This window comes from Schistocerca americana, chromosome 9 (assembly GCF_021461395.2).
Source record: "Schistocerca americana isolate TAMUIC-IGC-003095 chromosome 9, iqSchAmer2.1, whole genome shotgun sequence".
In the NCBI taxonomy this organism is placed as follows: domain Eukaryota; kingdom Metazoa; phylum Arthropoda; class Insecta; order Orthoptera; family Acrididae; genus Schistocerca; species Schistocerca americana.
Genome location: NC_060127.1, coordinates 48184194 through 48208359, shown reverse-complemented (window position 1 = coordinate 48208359; position 24166 = coordinate 48184194). Strand labels below are relative to the sequence as shown.

Below are 24166 nucleotides of genomic sequence, written 5' to 3'. Positions count from 1 at the left end.
ACGCAAATGGTAACACCAATGGTTGTGTGGGTGACAATTGTCAGCTGGAGCAGACAATGTGGATAAACTTATTTTGGCACTTGCTCACAAGAGTAGATTCAAGCAAGAGTGGTGAAATCGATCCCAAAGCCAGGACATTATGACCACCGACCTACTGTCGATACAAACTCATCCAGACGATAGCAGAGCCACCTCGTGATGAATGACTGTTAGTCATATACCTCAACAGCGCACGTAGTATCAGTGAGGGAGCTGTCTGTGTGTAGAATGGGGAAGGCATGCAATCTATCCGATTGTGATAGCCCGGAGGCTTTGCGCGAAAATTTCGGAAACTGCAAGACTTGGCGTGTGTCCGAGGAGTGCTGTGGTCAGTGTCTGCAACACGTGGCGAAACCAGGGAGAAACCACGTCCACACGTCCAGGGGTTGGACGGCCACCTCTCATTGCAGATGTCAGATATCGCAGGCTGGGCAGACTGATAAAACAGGACAGGCGACGAACTGTGGCGGAGCTAACATCAGACTTTAATGTTGGGCAGGGTGCAAGTGTGTCTGAACACATAGGGCACTGTACACTCCTAACGATGTTCCTGCACATCTGACGACCATGTGAAAATGTTAACACAACGGCATCAGCAACTATGATTGAAATGGGCACGTGAGCATTGGTACTGGACGCTGGTGCAGTGGCAGAACGTTGCATGGTCTGATGAATTCTCATACCTTGTTCATCGTGCCGCTAGGAGGAGGCGAAGACATCGCCTTCTAGGGGGCAATACCTTGACACATGTATGGCAGGATGCAGACAAGCTGGTGGCGGTTCCATTATGCTCTGGGGAACATTCACATGGACATACATGGGTCCAGTGGAGCTCGTGCAAGGCACGATGATGGCCAAGGAGTATCAGACCGAAACATGCACACCCACTCGTGACTATCGTGTTTCCTGACAGCAGTGGCATTTTTCAACAAGGTATTGCGCTATGTCATAAGGCCAGGCATGCAATGGAACGGTTTGAGGAACGCAGTGATGAGCTCCAGTTGGTGCGCTGATCCTGCAACTCGCCAGATCTGAACCCAATCAATCTGGGATGTGATTGGACGTGGCCTCAGAGCTCGTCGCCTTTTGTTAGGAATTTACTGGAATTAGATGACTTGTGTATGCAGACATGGTGCCAACTCCCTCCAGCGACCAATCGTGGCCTCATTGTTACTGTGCCACAACGTGACGCTGCTGTTTTCCGCGCCAAAGGGGGCATACCGGACAGTGGGTAGCTGGCCATAATGTTCTGGCTGATCTGTGTTCGCCGGCCGCTGTGGCCGAGCGGTTCTAAGCGCTTCAGTCGGGAACCGCTGCTGCTGTGGTCGCAGGTTCGAATCCTGACTCACGCAAGGATGTGTGTGATGTCCTTAGGTTAGTTATGTTAAACTAGTTATAAGTCTAGGGGACTGATGACCTCAAATATTAAGTCCCATAGTGCTTAGACCCAATTGAAGCATTTTTGATCTGTGTATACAAATTGACATCTGTGGACAACCTGTAACCCCTGCGACTGCCGAAGGGTTAAACACAGCACGTTTGTGGTGTCCCCATAGTGTGGGGATATGTGCCAGCCAAGCTAAGAGCACTACGGCCTGGGCAAGGCCCATGAGCCGCATTCTGGGCTGCCCCTGCTGTTAGGGTTCCATTTTCACCGACTGAAGTACGGAACCCTAAAAATGACAAGTGAGGACTGACATATCGACACCATTAGAGATGGTCACCTTTTGAGTACCCCTCGCACAGTTTGGTGCAGGGCGGGAGTGAGTTGCTGGAGCCGCTCACCTTGAAGGCGGAGGCGACCCACACCTGCTGGAAGGACCTGGCATAGGCGTGCCAGGCGAAGCGCGGCACCTGCGCCGCCACGTCGGCGCCGTACGCCCACACGACGGGCTGCACCAGCCGGCCCAGCCCCGACGCCGCCACGTGCGCCGGCGGCCACCGCCTCAGCATGTCGTCCCACACCAGCGCCACCGCCGCCGGCCGCAGCGCGCGCACCGCCCCCACCACGGCCGAGACGTGCCGCGAGAACAGCTGCCTGCCGCACACAACACACACACACACACTGCTGTCTGCTCGCTTCACTGCACGACCAAACCACAGCCGCTACAGACTGTCACATTCTGCTCGTACATTCGAACCATTCGTTGTTTTCTATACACTGCCTGACCAAAAGTATGAGGCCAATTCAAGAAGTAACAGTATTAAATGCAGTTAACCCGTAAGTAGTGGTTTATCTTGTAGTGAAGTCGAAGTAGATACTCCGTGCGAATTGGTATGGGTGGAGGTTATACTTAACAGCCGAACTAAGTTAATAATTGGCTCCTCCTACCGACCCCCAGACTCCGATGATATAGTTGCTCAACAGTTCAGAGAAAATTTGAGTCTCGTAACAAATAAATACCCCACTTATACAGCTATAGTTGGTGGGGACTACAACCTTCCCTCGATATGTTGGCAAAAATACTTGTTCAAAACCGGTGGTAGGCAGAAAACATCTTCCGAGATTGTTCTAAATGCTTTCTCCGAAAATTAATTCGAGCAGTTAGTCCACGAACCCACGCGAATTGTAAATGATTGCGAAAACACACTTGACCTCTTAGCCACTAACAATCCAGAGCTGATAGAGAGCATCGTGACTGATACAGGGATTAGTGATCACAAGGTCGTTGTAGCTAGGCTCAATACCGTTTCTTCCAAATCCACCAGAAACAAACGCAAAATAATTTTATTTAAAAAAGCGGATAAAGTGTCACTAGAAGCCTTCCTAAGAGACAATCTCCATTCCTTCCGAACTGACTATGCAAATGTAGACGAGATGTGGCTCAAATTCAAAGATATAGTAGCAACAGCAATTGAGAGATTCATACCTCATAAACTGGTAAGAGATGGAACTGATCCCCCGTGGTACACAAAACAGGTCCGAACTCTGTTGCAGAGGCAACGGAAAAAGCATGCGAAGTTCAGAAGAACGCGAAATCCCAAAGATTGGCTAAAATTTACAGACGCGCGAAATTTGGCACGGACTTCAATGCGAGATGCCTTTAATAGGTTCCACAACGAAACATTGTCTCGAAATTTGGTAGATTTTCCGAAGAAATTCTGGTCGTATGTAAAGAACACAAGCGGCAAGACGCAGTCAATACCTTCGCTGCGCAGTGCCGATGGTACTGTTACCGACGACTGTGCCGCTAAAGCGGAGTTATTGAACGCAGTTTTCCGAAATTCCGTCACCAGGGAAGATGAATGGAATATTCCAGAATTTGAAACACGAACAGCGGCTAGCTTGAGTTTCTTAGAAGTAGATACCATAGGGGTTGCGAAGCAACTCAAATCGCTTGATACGGGCAAGTCTTCAGGTCCAGATTGTATACCGACTAGGTTCCTTTCAGATTACGCTGATACAGTAGCTCCCTACTTCTCATATACAACCGCTCGCTCACCGATAGATCTGCACCTATAGATTGGAAAATTGCGCAGGTAGTAGGAGTAATCCATCTAACTACAGACCTATATCACTGACGTCGGTTTGTAGTAGGGTTTAGGAGCATATACTGTATTCAAACATTATGAATCACCTCGAAGGGAACGATCTGTTGATACGTAATCAGCATGGTTTCAGAAAACATTGTTCTTGTGCAACGCAGCTAGCTCTTTATTCGCACGAAGTAATGGCCGCTATCGACAGGGGATCTCAGGTTGATTCCGTATTTCTAGATTTCCAGAAAGCTTTTGACACCGTCCCTCACAAGCGACTTCTAATCAAGCTGCGGGCCTATGGGGTATCGTCTCAGTTGTGCGACTGGATACGTGATTTCCTGTCAGGAAGGCCGCAGTTCGTAGTAATAGACGGCAAATCATCGAGGAAAACTGAAGTGATATCAGGTGTTCCCCAGGGAAGCATCCTGGGACCTCTGCTGTTCCTGATCTATATAAATGACCTGGGTGACAATCTGAGCAGTTCTCTTAGGTTGTTCATAGATGATGCCGTAATTTACCGTCTAGTAAGGTCATCCGAAGACCAGTATCAGTTGCAAAGCGATTTAGAAAAGATTTCTGTATGGTGCGGCAGGTGGCAGTTGACGCTAAATAACGAAAAGTGTGAGGTGATCCACATGAGTTCCAAAAGAAATCCGTTGGAATTCGATTACTCGATAAATAGTACAATTCTCAAGGCTGTCAATTCAACTAAGTGCCTGGGTGTTAAAATTACGAACAACTTCAGTTGGAAAGACCACATAGATAATATTGTGGGGAAGGCGAGCCAAAGGTTGCGTTTCATTGGCAGGACACTTAGAAGATGCAACAAGTCCACTAAAGAGACAACTTACACTACACTCGTTCGTCCTCTGTTAGAATATTGCTGCGCGGTGTGGGATCCTTACCATGTGGGATTGACGGAGGACATCGAAAGGGTGCAAAAAAGGGCAGCTCGTTTTGTATTATCACGTAATAGGGGAGAGAGTGTGGCAGATATGATACGCGAATTGCGATGGAAGTCATCACAGCAAAGACGTTTTTCGTCGCGGCGAGATCTATTTACGAAATTTCAGTCACCAACTTTCTCTTCCGAATGTGAAAATATTTTGTTGAGCCCAACCTACATGAGTAGGAATGATCATCTAAATAAAATAAGAGAAATCAGAGCTCGAACAGAAAGGTTTAGGTGTTCGTTTTTCCCGCGCGCTGTTCGGGAGTGGAATGGTAGAGAGATAGTATGATTGTGGTTCGATGAACCCTCTGCCAAGCACTTAAATGTGAATTGCAGAGTAGTCATGTAGATGTAGATGTAGATGTAGATGTAGAAGTGGATCGAAACAGCATATCCAGACACTCTGGAATGAAAATGGCATTGGTACAGTGGATGACACGCGTAAAGCTGAAATAGTAAACACCTTTTTCCAAAGCTGTTTCACAGAGGAAGACTGCACTGCAATTCCTTCTCTAAATCCTCGCTCGAACGAAAAAATGGCTAACATCGAAATAAGTGATCCAAGAAATAGATAAGCAACTGAAACCACTCAACAGAGGAAAGTCCACTGGACCTGTCGGGATACCAATTCGATTCCACACAGAGTACGTCAAAGAACTTGCCCCCCTTCTAACAGCCGTGTACCGCAAGTCTCTAGAGGAACGGAAGGTTCCAAATGACTGGAAAAGAGCACAGGTAGTTCCAGTTTTCAAGAAGGGCCGTCGAGCGGATGCGCAAAACTATAGACCTATATCTCTGACATCGATCTGTTGTAGAATTCTAGAACTTTTTTTTTTCTCGCGTATCATGTCATTTCTGGAAACCCAGAATCTACTCTGTGGGCCGGCCGAAGTGGCCGTGCGGTTAAAGGCGCTGCAGTCTGGAACCGCAAGACCGCTACGGTCGCAGGTTCGAATCCTGCCTCGGGCATGGATGTTTGTGCTGTCCTTAGGTTAGTTAGGTTTAACTAGTTCTAAGTTCTAGGGGACTAATGACCTCAGCAGTTGAGTCCCATAGTGCTCCGAGCCATTTGAACCAATCTACTCTGTAGGAATCAACATGGATTCCGGAAACAGCAATTGTGTGAGACCTAACTCGCTTTATTTGTTCATGAGACCCAGAAAATATTAGATACAGGCTCCCAGGCAGACGCCGTTCTCCTTGACTTCCGGAAGGCGTTTGATACAGTTCCGCACTGTCGCCTGATAAACAAAGTAAGAGGCTATGGAATATCAGACCAGCTCTGTGGCTGGATTGAAGAGTTTTTAGCAAACAGAACACAGCATGTTGTTATCAATGGAGAGACGTCTACAGACGTTAAAGTAACCTCTGACATACCACAGGGGAGTGTTATGGGACCATTGCTTTACACAATATATATAAACGACCTAGTAGATAGTGTCGAAAGTTCCATGCGGCTTTTCGCGGGTGATGCTGTAGTATACAGAAAAGTTACAACATTAGAAAATTGCAGCGAAATGCATGAAGATCTGCAGTGGATAGGCACTTGGTGCATGGAGTGGCAACTGACCCTTAACATAGACAAATGTAATGTATTGCGAATACATAGAAAGAAGAATCCTTTATTGTATGATTATATGATAGCGGAACAAACACTGTTAGCGGTTACTTCTGTAAAATATCTGGGAGTATGCGTGCGGAACGATTTGACGTGGAATGATCATATAAAACTAATTGTTGGTAAGGCGGGTACCAGGTTGAGATTCATTGGTAGAGTGCTTAGAAAATGTAGTCCATCAACAAAGGAGGTGGCTTACAAAACACTCGTTCGACCTATACTTGAGTATTGCTCATCAGTGTGGGATCCGTACCAGATCGGTTTGACGGAGGAGATAGAGAAGATCCAAAGAAGAGCGGCGCGTTTCGTCACAGGGTTATTTGGGAACCGTGATGGCGTTACGGAGATGTTTAATAAACTCAAGTGGCAGACTCTGCAAGAGAGGCGCTCTGCATCGCGGTGTAGATTGCTCGCCAGGTTTCGAGAGGGTGCGTTTCTGGATGAGGTATCTCCCGAGGAGATCACGAATGTAAAATCAGAGAGATTAGAGCGCGCACGGAGGCTTTCCGGCAGTCGTTCTTTCCGCAACCCATACGCCACTGGAACAGGAAAGGGAGGTAATGACAGTGGCACGCAAAGTGCCCTCCGCCACACACCATTGGGTTGCTTGCGGAGTATAAATGTAGATGTAGATGTACCTGACCAGAAGTACGAGGCCAATTCAAAAAGTAACAGTATTAAATGCAGTTAACACGTCAGGCATCTGAAAGTCACGAGAAGTGAAAGTTCCAGCATATGCCGACAGATGGCGTGACAAGCTCAATACGAAGCAAAATGGCCGCATCACTAGTTGTGAGTACCGTAGGAGAACAGCGAGCAGTAAGGCGATTTTTGTGCTAGGACGGCGTACAACCTCAACAGATCAGTAGGAAGATAGTGGAAAAGTATGGAGATAGCTGCATTAATGAGACAAGAGTGTACAAGTGGGTAGATTCCTTTAAAAAAGTGAAAGTACATTGTAAGGTTCTCATATGGTTTCTGCTATTGTGAATAATTTGCCTTTACTGATCAGGGACAAAGATGTCCCCTTCTCCTTTGGGCTCCCCCCCTCCTCGCCTCTGTCCTCGCCACTTCTCCTTTCCCAGTCCTGGCGCACCCTCCACATCTCCTGGCGCTTGCTGTGCTACCGACACACCCCTTCCTACCCCTTCTCCTCCATCTACCCCCCCCCCCCTCCCTCCCCCATCTCTCTTTTCTCTCATCCTCTTCTATGACCTCTCCTCCCCTGGCAGGCCCATAAAATTTTAATGCAGATACATTGTCGCGTTTTGGCGCTCACCGTGTCTGTATCACAAGTGCAGTGTGTGTTCAGTGTCGTCGTCCCATACTGTGAACAGCGTTTTTAATTGTGCTATTTGTGCTACCAATGTTTATGTGCGCCGTCATCATCGAGAGCCATTTTAACTGCATGTGGATTTTATGTAAACGTGCCTCATCCAACTACCCCTTTTGTACATTTTAACTCCAAATGTTTCTCCCTTCTCATGTGTACATTTCATCTTTTATCCCTGCATTTTATATATGTAATGCTCTTCAGGCTTGGCCAGGGAAATGAAATGACAATAAAAGAAAAAAAGACAAAGGTAAGTGAGAACAATGTAAGAGTAGTGAACAAAATCCTTGATTCTGTGTCGTAGCCGAGTCGTTCGCCAGACTTGACGCCTCTGGATTTTTTCTTTCGGGGTTTCGTGAAAGACATTGTTTATGATACGTTCCAACTACACCTGAAGATATGCAAGAGAGAATTGTCAGATCATGTGGTTCGATAAGTGGCAAAGTGATAAGGAATACCACTCAGTCCATGATAAGAAGAGGGCAGCACTGCATTGATACCAATGGTGATCACTTCGAACAGCTTCTGTAAATGGACATTCAGGCCACCTTTGTGACCTTCGTTGACTCCAAAGATATTACTGTCTGTTACACATCACTGGATTCGTCTCGATAGCCGCTATCAGAAAATAAGTGTCAAACTATAGCATCTCATTAAAAAAAAAAAAAAGTTGATCGTTACATCTCTGACGTGACCCCACTTAGCAACAAAAAACCAACGTCATATTATGCCCCCGTTGTCCCATGCAACATTTGTCCCTCAAACGTTTCAGCTACTGCTATACTTTCGGAGTTATTCTGGGTGGCAATAGTTAGTGACTCACCCAGTAGTTTTCAATGAGTACGCAATTAGTTTCCTTTAGCATTTAATTAGATTTATTTTCTTAATTTCAAATTTTTCATTTGGGGACAAAAGACAGTCAGTTTTGTTCAGGAGCTGAAGACGTTATCCAAAGTACACGTTACATGAGGAGAAAGTTTTCGAAATCACTGTAGTCACTTTTCTCTCAATCAGACAAATTACACTCCTGGAAATGGAAAAAAGAACACATTGACACCGGTGTGTCAGACCCACCATACTTGCTCCGGGCACTGCGAGAGGGCTGTACAAGCAATGATCACACGCACGGCACAGCGGACACACCAGGAACCGCGGTGTTGGCCGTCGAATGGCGCTAGCTGCGCAGCATTTGTGCACCGCCGCCGTCAGTGTCAGCCAGTTTGCCGTGGCATACGGAGCCCCATCGAAGTCTTTAACACTGGTAGCATGCCGCGACAGCGTGGACGTGAACAGTATGTGCAGTTGACGGACTTTGAGCGAGGGCGTATAGTGGGCATGCGGTAGGCCGGGTGGACGTACCGCCGAATTGCTCAACACGTGGGGCGTGAGGTCTCCACAGTACATCGATGTTGTCGCCAGTGGTCGGCGGAAGGTGCACGTGCCCGTCGACCTGGGACCGGACCGCAGCGACGCACGGATGCACGCCAAGACCGTAGGATCCTACGCAGTGCCGTAGGGGACCGCACCGCCACTTCCCAGCAAATTAGGGACACTGTTGCTCCTGGGGTATCGGCGAGGACCATTCGCAACCGTCTCCATGAAGCTGGGCTACGGTCCCGCACACCGTTAGGCCGTCTTCCGTTCACGCCCCAACATCGTGCAGCCCGCCTCCAGTGGTGTCGCGACAGGCGTGAATGGAGGGACGAATGGAGACGTGTCGTCTTCAGCGATGAGAGTCGCTTCTGCCTTGGTGCCAATGATGGTCGTATGCGTGTTTGGCGCCGTGCAGGTGAGCGCCAAATCAGGACTGCATACGACCGAGGCACACAGGGCCAACACCCGGCATCATGGTGTGGGGAGCGATCTCCTACACTGGCCGTACACCACTGGTGATCGTCGAGGGGACACTGAATAGTGCACGGTACATCCAAACCGTCATCGAACCCATCGTTCTACCATTCCTAGACCGGCAAGGGAACTTGCTGTTCCAACAGGACAATGCACGTCCGCATGTATCCCGTGCCACCCAACGTGCTCTAGAAGGTGTAAGTCAACTACCCTGGCCAGCAAGATCTCCAGATCTATCCCCCATTGAGCATGTTTGGGACTGGATGAAGCGTCGTCTCACGCGGTCTGCACGTCCAGCACGAACGCTGGTCCAACTGAGGCGCCAGGTGGAAATGGCATGGCAAGCCGTTCCACAGGACTACATCCAGCATCTCTACGATCGTCTCCATGGGAGAATAGCAGCCTGCATTGCTGCGAAAGGTGGATATACACTGTACTAGTGCCGACATTGTGCATGCTCTGTTGCCTGTGTCTATGTGCCTGTGGTTCTGTCAGTGTGATCATGTGATGTATCTGACCCCAGGAATGTGTCAATAAAGTTTCCCCTTCCTGGGACAATGAATTCACGGTGTTCTTATTTCAATTTCCAGGAGTGCATTAGAAAGATTACAACTTCAGTTCACAGTTGAGCAACGCTCTGGTCGTCCCAGCACGGCCATTACTAACGGGAACGTGCGACGCTACGATTCGTGACAGCCGGCATATTTCTGTGGAAATTTTAGCCAGGGAACTGAGCATCAGTGTCGGACCAGCTCATACCATTGTTAGTGAGGTTCTCAAGTACCGCTTTTTGTGTGCACGGAGGGTGCCTAGGATGCTCGCTGGTGAATGCTGGACGGTGTGTGTTAACGCTGCCACACAATTTTGGCGCGATATACCACAGAAGGTCACAACTTTCCGATATATGTCGTCACAGGAGGCGAAATGCGGTGCGTCACTACGAACCAGAAAGCAAAACATAACAATGGGGACACACGTCTTCTTCAGCCAAGAAACAATTCAAGTGTCAGCCCGCTTCTGGGATACGAATGGGCCGATTTTGGAGCACGAACAAGGGGTGATACAGTGAACAGTGCCCAGTACAGCGCCATGTTGAAGAATGAGCTAAGGCCAGCAATACGGAACCGCCGCAGAAGCGTCCTTCTCCTTCACGAAAACGCCGCTCTAGCTCTTGCTGTGATTCGCATATTGAAATTTCATTTCGCATTGCGTCCCCCATACAGCCCTGATCTCGCTCCTTCGGATTACCCTGTGTCTGAATCCGTGAAGGAACACGACGATTGAAAGTGGTGATGATGTTAAAAAAAACGCACTCTTGGTTGCGGGCACAAGCGAAAACCATTTATTCGAGTAAAATACACACATCAGAAAAAAGTTTTGCATCATCGAGGTTGCCAGAGCTCCTCAATATAGATGTTGACTGTGGATATTGTATCACAGACGAAGTCCCCTTGCCGGCCGCGGTGGTCTAGCGGTTCTAGGCGCGCAGTCCGGAACCGCGCGACTGCTACGGTCGCAGGTTCGAATCCTGCCTCGGGCAAGGATGTGTGTGATGTCCTTAGGTTAGTTAGGTTTAAGTAGTTCTAAGTTCTAGGCTACTGATGACCTCAGCTGTTAAGTGCCATAGTGCTCAGAGCCATTTGAAGTCCCCTTGACTGTTCAGAGACGTCACTAAACTCGCCCAAAGATGTAAACAACCTTGCATGAGCAGCGCCTATTAGACGGAGGGGATCCGACAGCCCATCACTTCCAGTCATTCCACCAGGAAGGAGGTACACGGCTCGTGTTGTCTGTAGTTCCACCATGCATAGACGGTCAATACCGCAGTTCGATCGCGTCCGGAAAGGCCTCTCAACAAGGGAAGTGTTCAGGCGTCTCGCAGTGAAAAACAGATGTTGTTCGGACATGGAGTAGATAGAGGCAGGAATTGTCGATGACATGCCTCGCTCAGGCCGCCCAAGGCTCAAAAATGGTTCAAATGGCTCTGAGCACTATGCGACTTAACTTCTGAGGTCATCAGTCGCCTAGAACTTACAACTAATTAAACCTAACTAACCTAAGGACATCACACACATCCATGCCCGAGGCAGGATTAGAACCTGCGACCGTAGCGGTCCCTCGGCTCCAGACTGTAGCGGTTAGAACCGCTCGGCCACCCCGGACGGCAGGCCGCCCAAGGGCTACTACTGCAGTGGATGACCGCTACCTACAGATTATGGCATGGAGGAAGCCTAACAGCAACGCCACCATGCTGAATAATGATTTTCGTGCAGCCACAGGACGTCTTGTTACGGCTCAAACTGTGCGCAATAGGCTGCGCGCTGCGCAACTTCACTCTCCACTTTCATGGCGAGGTCAATCTTAGCAACCACAACATCATGCAGCACGGTAGAGATGCACCAAATAACATGGCAAATGGACCGCTCGGGATTGGCATCACATTCTCTTCACCGATGAGTGTCACGTATGCCTTCAACCAGACAATCATCGGAGACGTGTTAGGAGGCAACCCGGTCAGGCTGAACGCCTTACACACACTGTCCAGCGAGTGCAGCAATGTGGAGGTTCCCTGCAGTTTTGGGGTGGCATTATGTGGGGTCGACGTACGCCGCTGGTGGTCAGAGAAGGCGGCGTAACGGCTGTACGATACGTAAATGCCATCCTCCGACCAGTACTGCAACCATATCGGCAGCATATTGGCGAGGCATTCGCCTTCATGGACGACAATCCGCGCCGCCCTTCGTGGACATCTTGTGAATGATTTCCTTCAGGATAACGACATAGCTCGACTAGAGTGACCAGCATGCTCTCCATACATGAACGCTATTGAACACGCCTGGGATAGATTGAAAAGGGCTGCTTATGGATGACGTGGCCCACCAACCACTCTGAGGGATCTACACCGAATCCCCGTTGAGGAGTGGGACAATCTGGAGCAACAGCGCCTTGATTCACTTGTGGATAGTATGCCATGACGAATACAGGCATGCATCGATGCAAGAGGACGTGCTACTGGGTATTAGAGGTACCGGTGTGTACAGCAATCTGGACCACCACCTCTGTAGGTCTCGCTGTATGGTGGTACAACATGCAATGTGTGGTTTTCATGAGCAATAAAAAGGCGGGAAGTGATGTTTATCTTGATCTCTATTCGAACTTTCTGCACAGGATCCGGAACCCTCGGAACCGAGGTGACGCAAAACTTTTTTGATGTGTGTATTGTCGAGGAATAGGGGAGAGTGTGCCACGGACATGGTACAGGATTTGGGATGAACACCATTAAAACGAAGTCGTTTCTATTCGCGGCGAAGCGCGATCTTCTCGTGAATTTTCGACGACTAACTTTTTTCTCTGAAGGTGAAATTATTTTGTGGGACCCAACCTACAAAGGGAGAAACGATCATCACAATGAAACAAGGGAAATCAGAGCTCGCACACAAAGATATAGGTGTTCGTTTTTCCCCTTCGCTGTTAGAGAGTGGAATAAAACAGTTATTGTGGAGGTCGTTCGGTGAACCCTCTTCAAAGCACTCATGTTTGTTTTTTGGAGCATGCATAGATGTAGATGTAACACACGTACGAGTCAAAGAATGATTGGAATATTTTGACTCCCTTAGTTTGAGGCACACAAAATCAAAATACTAAATTAGATTGGGCACCCACCGTTTGCTGCTTTACACGAAAACAAAAAATTACCAGTATTCTCCTACTGACACTAATTTTTTGAAACTCTGCTGAGAAATCGGCTTGTAATCGGGGTCGTACCACCATTTGGTCATTAGGAGTAGTGACTGCGAATGGGTGAAAACCGAAGTTGAAGAACTCTATTTCTCGTGTCAATTTAGCAGTTTCCAGGTAAAGCCATATTACGTAGACGCGACAACAGATCAGCTACTTTCAATTTTTATTGTTAACTAGGAATGAATTAAGTTTTCTCCTTATATGCTTTCGCGAGTCTGTTGCGGCACGTACCGTTTTCATGTTTTAAAGGAAACGGAGTATTGTACTGGTATCGGACTTCATAAAATACTTCCAGGTTACTAATGGTTTCACTATGTAATGCAACTAATGTGAGACGACGGCAGCATGGAACAACCATATAGACAAGATGGGGCAAGTCTGACACACATCACGTACACGCATGCCACCCTACAATGTCACATGGTAACAGGTTTGTGGGGACGTAACTCCGTGGAGTCGTCCGGAACAATATGGCTGCCCTGAGGTAGCTCTACTAACCTCTCTTGACCTGCGGTTATTTCGGTCTGATCGATGTTTGTAACAACATGCTTTGTGGGACAATAAAATACAGGCGGAGGCAACTAAGTCATAGCACTTCTTCTATCGCCCCAACCGTAATAGATACAAAGATGCCGTTTGGACAGTGAATTGCATGAACAAGGGCTACTTGAATACATCACATGTTTGTGCTATTTTTTATTACAGAGATATGAGGCCATCTTTGGTTTGTTTTTAATGGAACCCTATGTTAAATTTTAGCACAACATGATGGACTTAAAAAGACGGTTTCAAATATGTCTTTATCATAATATTTAGGCGAATAGTTTTTGAAACACAGATATGTTCCCGTATCGTATTCGTCCTTCAAAGCGGCGTTGTCCAACGCGACCTTTCCTGTTGTGTAGAGTACATGGTAAACGTGGAGAGTCCGTCCTTACACAAACACGCCCATTTACCCGAAAATAGTAATACATATTTCGATACGTTGCGCAAAAATTAACTGATGATGTCGCGCAAATATTATTCAGTTATTTGACAACTGTGATACCAAAATAGTAGACAACATACAGTATTAAAATACTACAAGATGTTAACACATTTTAAGTAACAGAAATTTGTATGGAATCGTACGACCTGATAATTGTTATTACACGTAATTACTATCCCGGGTACTGTACCACTTAAGGGTACATTATTCTCACAGCAATACATCGGGGGATACAGAAAAACCTCAAGGAGGGGGTGCTACAGATGTCTTGGGCTATCTTTACTTTTACTGTAATAAAAAATAATCAAGTTAACATTCAAAGTGTAAGAAAGTTTTATTTAAACTGATTATACACGTATACAAGACAATGACATCTTATGCTATAAAAAAGTTACAATTGTTTTTCTCTTCCTTAAATGGCGAATTCTATGCGTCTATTCTTCCTGGCAAATTGGTTAATTACATCGTCAATAGGACAATAAATCTCAGGGTGAGTGTTCAACAGAGCTAAGCCATTAAGTCGATCCTCCTTCACCGTCGACCTCATCCGTGTCTTTGTACACCACAGTGTTGAAAAACTTCTTTCTACTGTAGCAATAGATGCAGACAGACAAGGAAATATTTTGTACAGCGTGTGCAAAGTTGGATAGTCGGATCTAGGACAAACAGCGAACGTTTGCATAACAGAATCACGATCATTAAGGGCGTTTATGCTTGTTTGCTTGTATTGAAGAATCTCTCCCATTACTCTCTTCCTAATCACAAACAGTGATTCTTATTTATGTGTGTGGAACTTTTATTGTCGATTCCATTCCCTTCTGGTGCATTCGATAGAGGGCCTATATAGAAACAATTCGTTTTTAGGAATCCTTTCGAAAGTCGCTACTACCGGAGATATACGCATCAATAGTTTCCCATACCTAACCCGTATTACTCGTCTTACGAGTTAGGTATGGGAAACTATTGGTACATTATTATTAAAAAAATTGTTACGAATCCCGTAACAATATTTTTACTGAGAAATTACTATGAATTAATACTTCACAATCAATTGATCACTCTCACTCTTGAGTAATCTTCGCACCTGCTACAACTAGGACTTTTTACTTATTCATTCTTCAGTCTTTATATTTCTGCTTCTGAATGTAAACTAGCTTCCTATTCGGCGAACATTCGGTATTTATAACGCTACGTATTGAAGGGTCTCTGTACAAGAAAACAGTAGAATATTCGCGACTTTTTTTCGAACAAATGCCAGACAGAATAACGTATCGAGATCACTAGAATGGCCGCGACTTTTCTCGTAGGTATGTGTTAACTATTTATGTGCCAGACAGAAACGTATAAAATACGACGACGCGAACACGCGTGCTACATAGGAAAGTACAACTACTCGATTCAGTCGAATCGACTGACGAAAGAAACGAACGAATAGCGTGCGGGCTGACTCGCGGAGGCTGCGCGGGTGGCAATGCTGTTGACTCAGTAAGGGGTGGGGGCACCCCCCCCCCCATATGTATCCGCCACTGCAGCAATGCTGTACCATTTCTTACGCCACAGGTTTGTCGCTCGTTTCTGTCGGCATTGTTTATAAAATAGCACTGATCGCTTTTCTTATTTCCAAAATTGGTTCAATTGGCTCTGAGAACTATGGCACTTAACTGCTAAGGTCATCAGTCCCCTAGAACTTAGAACTACTTAAACGTAACTAACCTAAGGACATCACACACATCCATGCCCGAGGCAGGATTCGAACCTGCGACCGTAGCGGTCGCGCGGTTCCAGACTGAAGCGCCTAGAACCGCTTCGTATTTTCGATAACAAAGCAATATTTAAAAGCAATGGAAATTTTAGGAACAAAAATTACACTTTTTTTATAAACGGGTTTACTTAAAAATCAAAAACTTTAGCACTGCTTTTATGGGTAATTGATTTTTCGGTTTTTGTACCTGGTTATTGGTGAAAAATAAAAATGATTTGTTAAACCGAGACCAAAGAAATACAGAAAAATATCGTTTATTCTGAACACCAGTAATAACCGATACTAGTGTTTCAGTTCTGAATAACCGGTGGTTCCCGATATTTATTCGGTATCGGTTACAAGAGGTCTTTTTATTTATTACTGATTACCAGGTAAAAATCGAAATATCAAGTAGCAATTGCACCTGTGCTAAAATTTTTGTTTGCTATTAAGCCTATATTTAAAAAAAAAAAAAAAAAAAAAAACAAGCAAGTTTTATTCGTAAAATTTCCATTGATTTGAAATATCGTGTTGTTATAGAAAATGGGAAAAGCGGTCCGAGCTATTTTAGTAATAATGGCGACAAAAACGAGCAACAAACACGTGGCTTAACAACATTGCTGATACAATAATGCACGTGTTACCATAGTTTTAACATCTGTTTTTAAACACTTGTTGTGCTGTGTGAATTCTCAATCAGTCACGTACATCCACAGAAAATACTGGACTGTGAATATGTAAATGAATGAATTGTATTAGTGGAATTAAAGGCTCAAGATGATTGACGTTACACGTCAAACATGTAATTACAGCACTCACAGCAACTGTTATTTTGCGGTTTGATATTAGAACTAAGCTTACAGTGAAAGTAAATATTAACGTGAAAAGCTTGCTGGTTAAACTGCATTTGGAAGCCAAGTGCCATGTCGGCCAAAACGAGCGACACAATGAACACATGCTGCATCCGTGTTTTTGTCTTGGTATTCTCGATACTGTGAAGGCTGCAGAAAAGACCTGTGTTCTTCTGAAACAGCGGCTGTATTTTTGCTTGCGCGCGTACTTTCTTTTGTGATATTTTCTTGAAACTGAGGGAAGATCGGGATTGCAGTCGCAATAAATAAACTTTTTTACAGAAATCAGCGGTATTTACATGAAATGTGCATAATATCCGTCATCAAAGTGCAGAGATGTTACATAACTGCAAGGATGATTCGGCAGCCTGAACTTAAAAAAAAAAAAAGTCGCTATTGATACCAGAATTGTGGAAGCAGAGTGGATTTGCAGCACCAGAGAGTGTAACTGCTTTCGACTCCGCGTATATCGCAGAAACTATCCTCCGTGCGTTTAGTGTCAATTGTGAATAGTTGCAGAAATTAAGAGTATACCAACGCTTCTCATGCACCAGTACAATCTTGCCTCTTGCTTTCTCGCAGCTGTATAGAGAGGGATGTGAATTATTAACTAGACTCGTTCCTCAAGTAATTATTGACAATTTCGACAATGTATCGTAATGGTTTAGAACGAGTCGTGTTATGTAATTAGAGTATAGCATTGGCGAAATTACGACGACCTGAAGCTGAGACGTTTATAAACGCACAAGGAAGACTATCAACGGCCGTTATTCCCACGGAATGTCAACGGAGCATAAACAGAGGAAAATGAGTTGCCACTCGAGACAACTTCCACCACACACCGCAGGAGGCCTTGTAATGCGGGCAGGATCGTTCTGGTAGATGCTGCTGATGGACCCTCCGAGCGAACACTGCTTTGATGCAATTCTCCACGCAACTCGGTCCCGTGCAAGCCTCTACACCTCCAAGTAACTACTGCCAATGCAGCCAAGCCTTGGTCCGCCTGTACAGTTTTTACACTTCCCCCTCTTTCCCACACACCCTGTTGCGCATTACTAAACTGAAGATTTCTTGATGCCTCAGGAAGTATCCTATCAATCGATCCCTTCATTTTAGTCATCCTGTGTCACAAAGGTTTTCTCTGCCCGAGTCTTTTCAATACCTCTTCATAACCTACCACATCTAGCCATGTATTCTTTGTCAATGTTCTGTAACAGCACATTTTAAACTACTCACTCTTTCGCTTTTTTTTCTTTTTTGAAAGAAATTTCCGTCACTTGAGTGTTAATAGTTCATTTATTTCACACAATCATGCTTTCGACTTTATATACACTGTCATGTACATGTTGAACTGAAAATTTAAAAAAAAGAAAGAAAAAACAAAACATAATTATTTGTATTTGTGTGATTCTTCAGTTTTTCCTGGCGTATTTCTTGCTCGAACAGTCCACGAGTGTACTGCCGGTGCATAGAGTCCAACAAGAACAATATTTCGGCGATCAGACATGTCGCCATCGTCAGGTGCGCTGACGAACTGGGCTCCTGAGGGCGGGCGGTCGGTCGTCTTAAATCCCCTCCCCTTGCGAGGTGTTCTCTCCGCGGTCCGCGCCCGCGCGTCAGCGGACGGTGAGTCGCTCAGCAAAGTAAACGAACGGGCGACTAGGGCAGACGAGGCAATTACACCGACGCCACCACAGACACCGACGCCAGCGTCTCACCGACCGCTGACACGCGGGAGCTGACCGCGGAGAGAACGCCTCGTGAGGGGACAGGATTTAAGACGACCGTCCGCCCTCAGGAGTTCATTAGCCATCAGAATAAAAACAGAAAAAAATGAATGTGTGTGTGAATGAGTTTACCGTAAGATGCATAAATGTATGCAATGTATATATCGCGTTAATGTGTGAGCGAATGAAACAAAAAATAAAAAAAATCCAGCCATTTTCTTGAAATCATTTTCATGCAGGGAAAAATAGGTCCATCGAAAAGCCAATGTTTTATTTCCAATATATGTTATTATTGAAGGGGTAGCAGCAAGGCTTGTACTTCTGTCTTTCAGAATGGGCAACCCAAAATCCCCCAACAACTCCTGCAGCTCAGGAACTCAGTTCGTCAAAGCACCTGACGATGGCGACATGTCTTATCACCGAAATATTGTGTCCGTTGGACTCTATGGACCGGCATTACACTCGTGGACTGTTCAAATAATTAGTTGTGGTCTTGTAGACTAGTTGTCGTATTACAGGTTATCAGTACATGAGTTTACGCTAATAGTTCATTTATTTTACACAATCATGATTTCAACTTCATTGTTCTTGTTGTGGTCTTCAGTCCAGAGACTGGTTTGATGCAGCTCTCCATGCTACCCTATCCTGTACAAGCTTCATCATCTCTAATTACCTACCGCAACCTACGTCCTTCTGAATCTGCTTAGTGTATTCATCTCTTGGTCTCCCTCTAGGACTTTTACCCTCCACGCTGCCCTCCAGTACTAAATTGCTGATCCCTTGACGTCTTAGAACATGTCCTACCAATCGATCCCTTCTTCTTAGGGACTGCCAAATGCATGTGGAACGGAAAATAAAAAAACGTATTGGTGGTCTTGTAGACCAGTTGTCGCACTACAGGATATGAGTACATACCGAAGATACATAATATGGTTGAAACTGGGCACAGTGAAAAAGCATAAACACACAGTACGGTGTAGTTAACGACCGGTATATTCCTGTGACCCGAATTCGTCACTTCTGCTCAACAACTGACGTTGACATATGTCGAAGCAGTGGCAGATATCGTAACAACACGTCGGCCATATGATCTTTGCATTACCAGACGTATTACCAGGAAAACATGGTTCAAATGGCTCTGAGCACTATGGGACTTAACATCTTAGGTCATCAGTCCCCTAGAACTTAGAACTACTTAAACCTAACTAACCTAAGGACATCACACGCAACAATGCCCGAGGCAGGATTCGAACCTGCGACCGTAGCAGTCCCACGGTTCCGGACTGCAGCGCCTTGAACCGCACGGCCACCGCGGCCGGCTATTACCAGGAAAGGGAAGGCGGATATTTATTTGGCTAAATGCTTAGCATGTCCTTGTAACACACGTTGACAACAACCTCGTATAGGGACACATTGTAATAGTCCGTAGAGCGTAAATATTATCATTTTAGATGCACAATAAAACTCTGATCTCAAAACTTTAACGTCACTCCAGTATTATAAAGTCGTAATTCACTGATTCATGGAGACTTACATTACAGATGTCACAGCTGTGCAACAACTTTAACAACCCACGTGAAATAGTGGAACTGCCGCAAAACTCAGCAACTGAGAGGCCATGAGCCAGAACTGCTCAATGACATTCTCTACACATCCCTAAATGCGACAGTCCCCACAATAGAACACCCCCCCGAAAATGGGGGGGGATTCTACATGACTGTGCTCCCTCACGAAGGGAAGATCACTACCCTTTTTTCTCTGCACTGCTTACAGTCCACATCAGGCTACACTCTGAACAGAGGCCACACCTGATTTAGCTCTCAGCTACAGTGTCTACAGGCTATATTCGGTATAGAAATCACACAAGATTTTCTTTCATCTTTCTTTGTGAGTAAGTGCGAGACGACGAGTGGAAGGCGCACGGTTGGATTTCCCGTACGTCCTCGAGTTTTTCCTCTCACGTACCACTACTTTCGTTTGTGACAACAGCTGTGAAAAACGCCAAGTCGCACCAGGGTCGGGACTCGACAATAGACTGCTGATTCCCCAATAACGAAATGTCCGAGCCACTTCAAATAATGTAGGTTCCCAAATCCACACACTTTTCTTGTAGCCGTTTGTGGTCCAGGTTTGCAGAACCACAACTTCATATGTGAATTTGAGTTCTGAACTTCATAAATCACAAACAGTAACTTTGGATTGCGTTTATTATTATTCGGCACGTAAACAATAACACGAGACAGATGCACTGCAGTAGCCTGTTGCCTCAGTGAACCAGTATTGCCTTCTTCATCGCAGGGAAAAACAAAACAACGCCGTCTTCGACACGTACAACCTGCTGTTGTGTGTGCCAAGATTCTCACAAAAGCCACCTCCCACCGAAGCAACGCTGCCAAAAAGGGCCCCCTGTCAGCTGACACTTCTGTTTTTATTCTGATAGCTAATGACGCTCTCTCTCTCTCTCTCTCTCTCTCTTTCTCTTTCTTTCTGGGACTTATGCACACCATGCGGCGTCTCTCGCATCCATGTTTCCATTTCCTTCTGTATCTTGCCAGCCAGTCCTGTCCTTTCGTGGCTCTTTTCCATATCGCACGCTTCTCCCGATCGTTCCATCGTAGCGGAGGCATTCCTCTTAAGATATCTATACCATGTTAGCCGTTTATTTTCAGTTGTGTCTACAATACACTTGGTAACATCCTTCTGTTCTCGTAGCACTTCATTTCTTTTTTTCCCCCTTCTTGTTACTTGACAACTACGTCTCCAAAACTGCATTTCCACTGCCTTTAATTTTTTCTGATTGACCGTGGAGACTTGCCACAGTTCAGTAACACGCAGAGCAATGCTCTCAACTATAATTTCTATATCACCCTTTTCAAATTTTTTGACGTAGTTTTATTCCAAATAATGGAGTGCTTAATTGTCACATTTCCCTTTCCTACCTGTGCTTTATTTCCTCGCTACTTCCACCTTTATCTGAAACGATTCTCCGTAAGTATGTATACCAGCGACTACACTTTACTATAAATCCATCGTCCATGGCAATAGCCCTTACTATGGTTCAAATGGCTCTGAGTAATATGGGACTTAACATCTGTGGTCATCAGTCCCCTAGAACTTAGAACTACTTAAACTTAACTAACCTAAGAACATCACACACATCCATGCCCGAGGCAGGATTCGAACCTGCGACCGTAGCGGTCACGCGGTTCCAGACTGAAGCGCCTAGAACCGCACGGCCACACCGGCCGGCTATCCCTTACTATACTTCCGACAAGCATGTATTCAGTGTTTTTTAAATTAATTGTCGTGCCTCACTGCAAAAGCGTAAACTTCAGAGCTATGACACTTATAATGATTCAGATTCAGTTTGATGTAATGTTAACCTATTCTGATGGTCAGTTATGCATATAGTTCGGTGCAGCCAAATGACACTGGGAGTCTTTCACAAACTGTGTTCCTAGTCGCATGCAAATCTTGTTTGTAATATGCTGACAGAACCCGGTTGAAAAGAACTCGAAACGCTAAAACCATATCATGAAACGATTCCGTTTGATCATACAACTAAGGAACTAAATTTCTGTTTTATTTATTTATTTCTATTATCATTCGGCCATCAGGGAGCTGAAGTTGGATTCAGCCTTGGAAAATTAATACGAAAGTTTTCTTGAGACATCTGAATGTCATGTTTATCCACAATAATGATGGAAGCTAAAGAATTGAGCTAAAATTTGTAGCGTGGCCAGGACTTGAAACCAGTTCTCCTTGTTTACTAGACGGGTATGCTGACCATTACACCACCACAGCATCATAGCTAATGTGGCCACAGAGGCTACCCTAGCCCAATGGCCTCCCCACTACAAACTCCAATTCACATCTTCAGCTTATATATAAATACCAAACTTGCCCTACTAATAGTTTTTTCCCAGGACCAGTTTGTCTCGTCAAAAATAGATCGAGGCCTTGTTGGCCGAAATATTATAGTATGGCAGTCCTTTTGTTGTGCCTATCTGCGACTTAGCATCTCTGCTATATGGTGAGTAGCAACTATCCTTCTCATAATATTGCGACACTTTTGCTTTAGACTTTTGTAAGGACAGTTTGTTGTAGAGTAAGCACGTCGCTTTGTGTCTTCTTTTAGTGATGACTTTGCTACATGCTTTGGGCAGGAGAGAAAACAGATGAGACGTGGCTTCGTATCGCTGGAAAGATGTCTGTGCTTGAGCTCTAAGTACTGAAAGAGAGCTGAAATCGCATCTTCTGCCCGTGGGCGCTGCCAGCCTGTTAATTTACTCGCTCACAGATGAGTGGTAAGATGGATCGTCGTCGCGGCCGCGTTTAGAAACGAATCACCTCGCTCCCCTCACGAGGCGAGTCCACTACCTTAAAGTCACTTTTGGCAACCTAATGGCGTTCGCTCCTATCTTTCCGTGTACTTTCGACACTCAGTTAACAACTTTTACCGTCACTGGCCGTGTCGGCGAGCTATGAACATAAATGTGTTTCCTCCTCCCAGCCCACCTGTGCCAACATTATACTGTGAGATGTATGCACTTCCCGTTTTAAGACTTCAGTGGGTAACTTTCATGTTCAAAGTGAATAAACCTATTTGTTATAGTGTCCAATTATATCTATTCACAGCTGGAAGATCTCCGATTACTAAGTTTATCAGATTGGTGTGGTACCCCAATTTTTTTTTGGATTTAGTTGGGCCACTCCTATTTAAATAGGACTTTATCAGTTACACGAAAATATCCTTGTTTTAAATTAATTTGAATCACCGTTTGGGGTGGTTCCTCATTCTGCTGTGCGTCCTGGGGGTACGATCCGACCACACCCCACACCCCACATAAGACAATGCGTATCAGTAATGTTGGGAATGATTTATAACAAAGAAACCAGATACGAAAACCTTAACCACAGTAAGAAAGCTGTTAAACTAATGTAAGTAAAAACATCCATATGCAAAGAGTCGGATAATTTCAAGAAGTTTCTCGTAGTGGCCGAAACTGCCTGTTATGTTACATCAAAAGCAATTATTATTAGGCAGAATTTAGTTTATGGTGACAAAAGCAGTCTTCATCTGAAGCAATCGATTTGGAATAGGTCGCTTGTTCGCTATCGATCTCGGAATTATGAGTAGCGCGGCGAGTTCAATAGAATTATTTCGCACCGTACAGTACACTGAAAGACATCATATTGGGCTGGATACCAATAGTAACCGGCTTCATTTGTATACATGATTTACTCAACTTTTACTTGAGATAATGATTACGGATCACGCTAAATGCGACGTACTATACCCTTATACTATATATATATACTTCAATTTCTCGTATATGGTTTTCCTTCTATAGCACCGCTAGCTCGTTTAAGGGTATCACACAGGTTACATACGCATTACAACAGTCCTTGTTAACCGTAGCCCTTCGAACTCCAACAAGGTGGACTCACCGTAAGCTACTTCCTCAAAGAGAATTAATTACTGTTAATGTCCGTTTCCATAAATTTTCTTGCGTCTCTCATGAATGGAATCGGTAATCATTATAGTCAAACGTCATTATACACCTCTACACACACATGTTATCCTTCAACTGTCGCCCAGTTTCTCATACTTTACGTTGACATTAATTTATCTGATCACAATACCGGGAGTTTCAAAATGAATATCGGAACTTTAAAGCTTTGTACCATTCATCATATTCAATTTACAATTATAAAAAATGCACCAAATGAAAGTGCAACTCAAACAGTTTTTCTTACAAGTCTTAAGTGCGAACACCATTCGTCGTATGGCACACGTAGAGACGATAGGTGAGTTCTTTCCTAACCCTGATAGGTGTGTCAGGAA

The 24166-nt window shown here is 45.2% G+C and overlaps 1 protein-coding gene across 1 annotated transcript in view; it reads right to left on the bottom strand.

Moving 5' to 3' along the window:
* The window catches only part of LOC124551254 (hexosaminidase D-like), a gene marked incomplete at its 5' end in the record, with an annotated part of 107326 nt that overhangs the window by 25686 nt on the left and 57474 nt on the right, over positions 1-24166 (bottom strand). The window contains one exon of the mRNA XM_047126252.1: positions 1825-2077. Within this exon, the coding sequence (XP_046982208.1) occupies positions 1825-2077 (253 nt within the window). The remainder of the gene's footprint in view (positions 1-1824; positions 2078-24166) is intronic.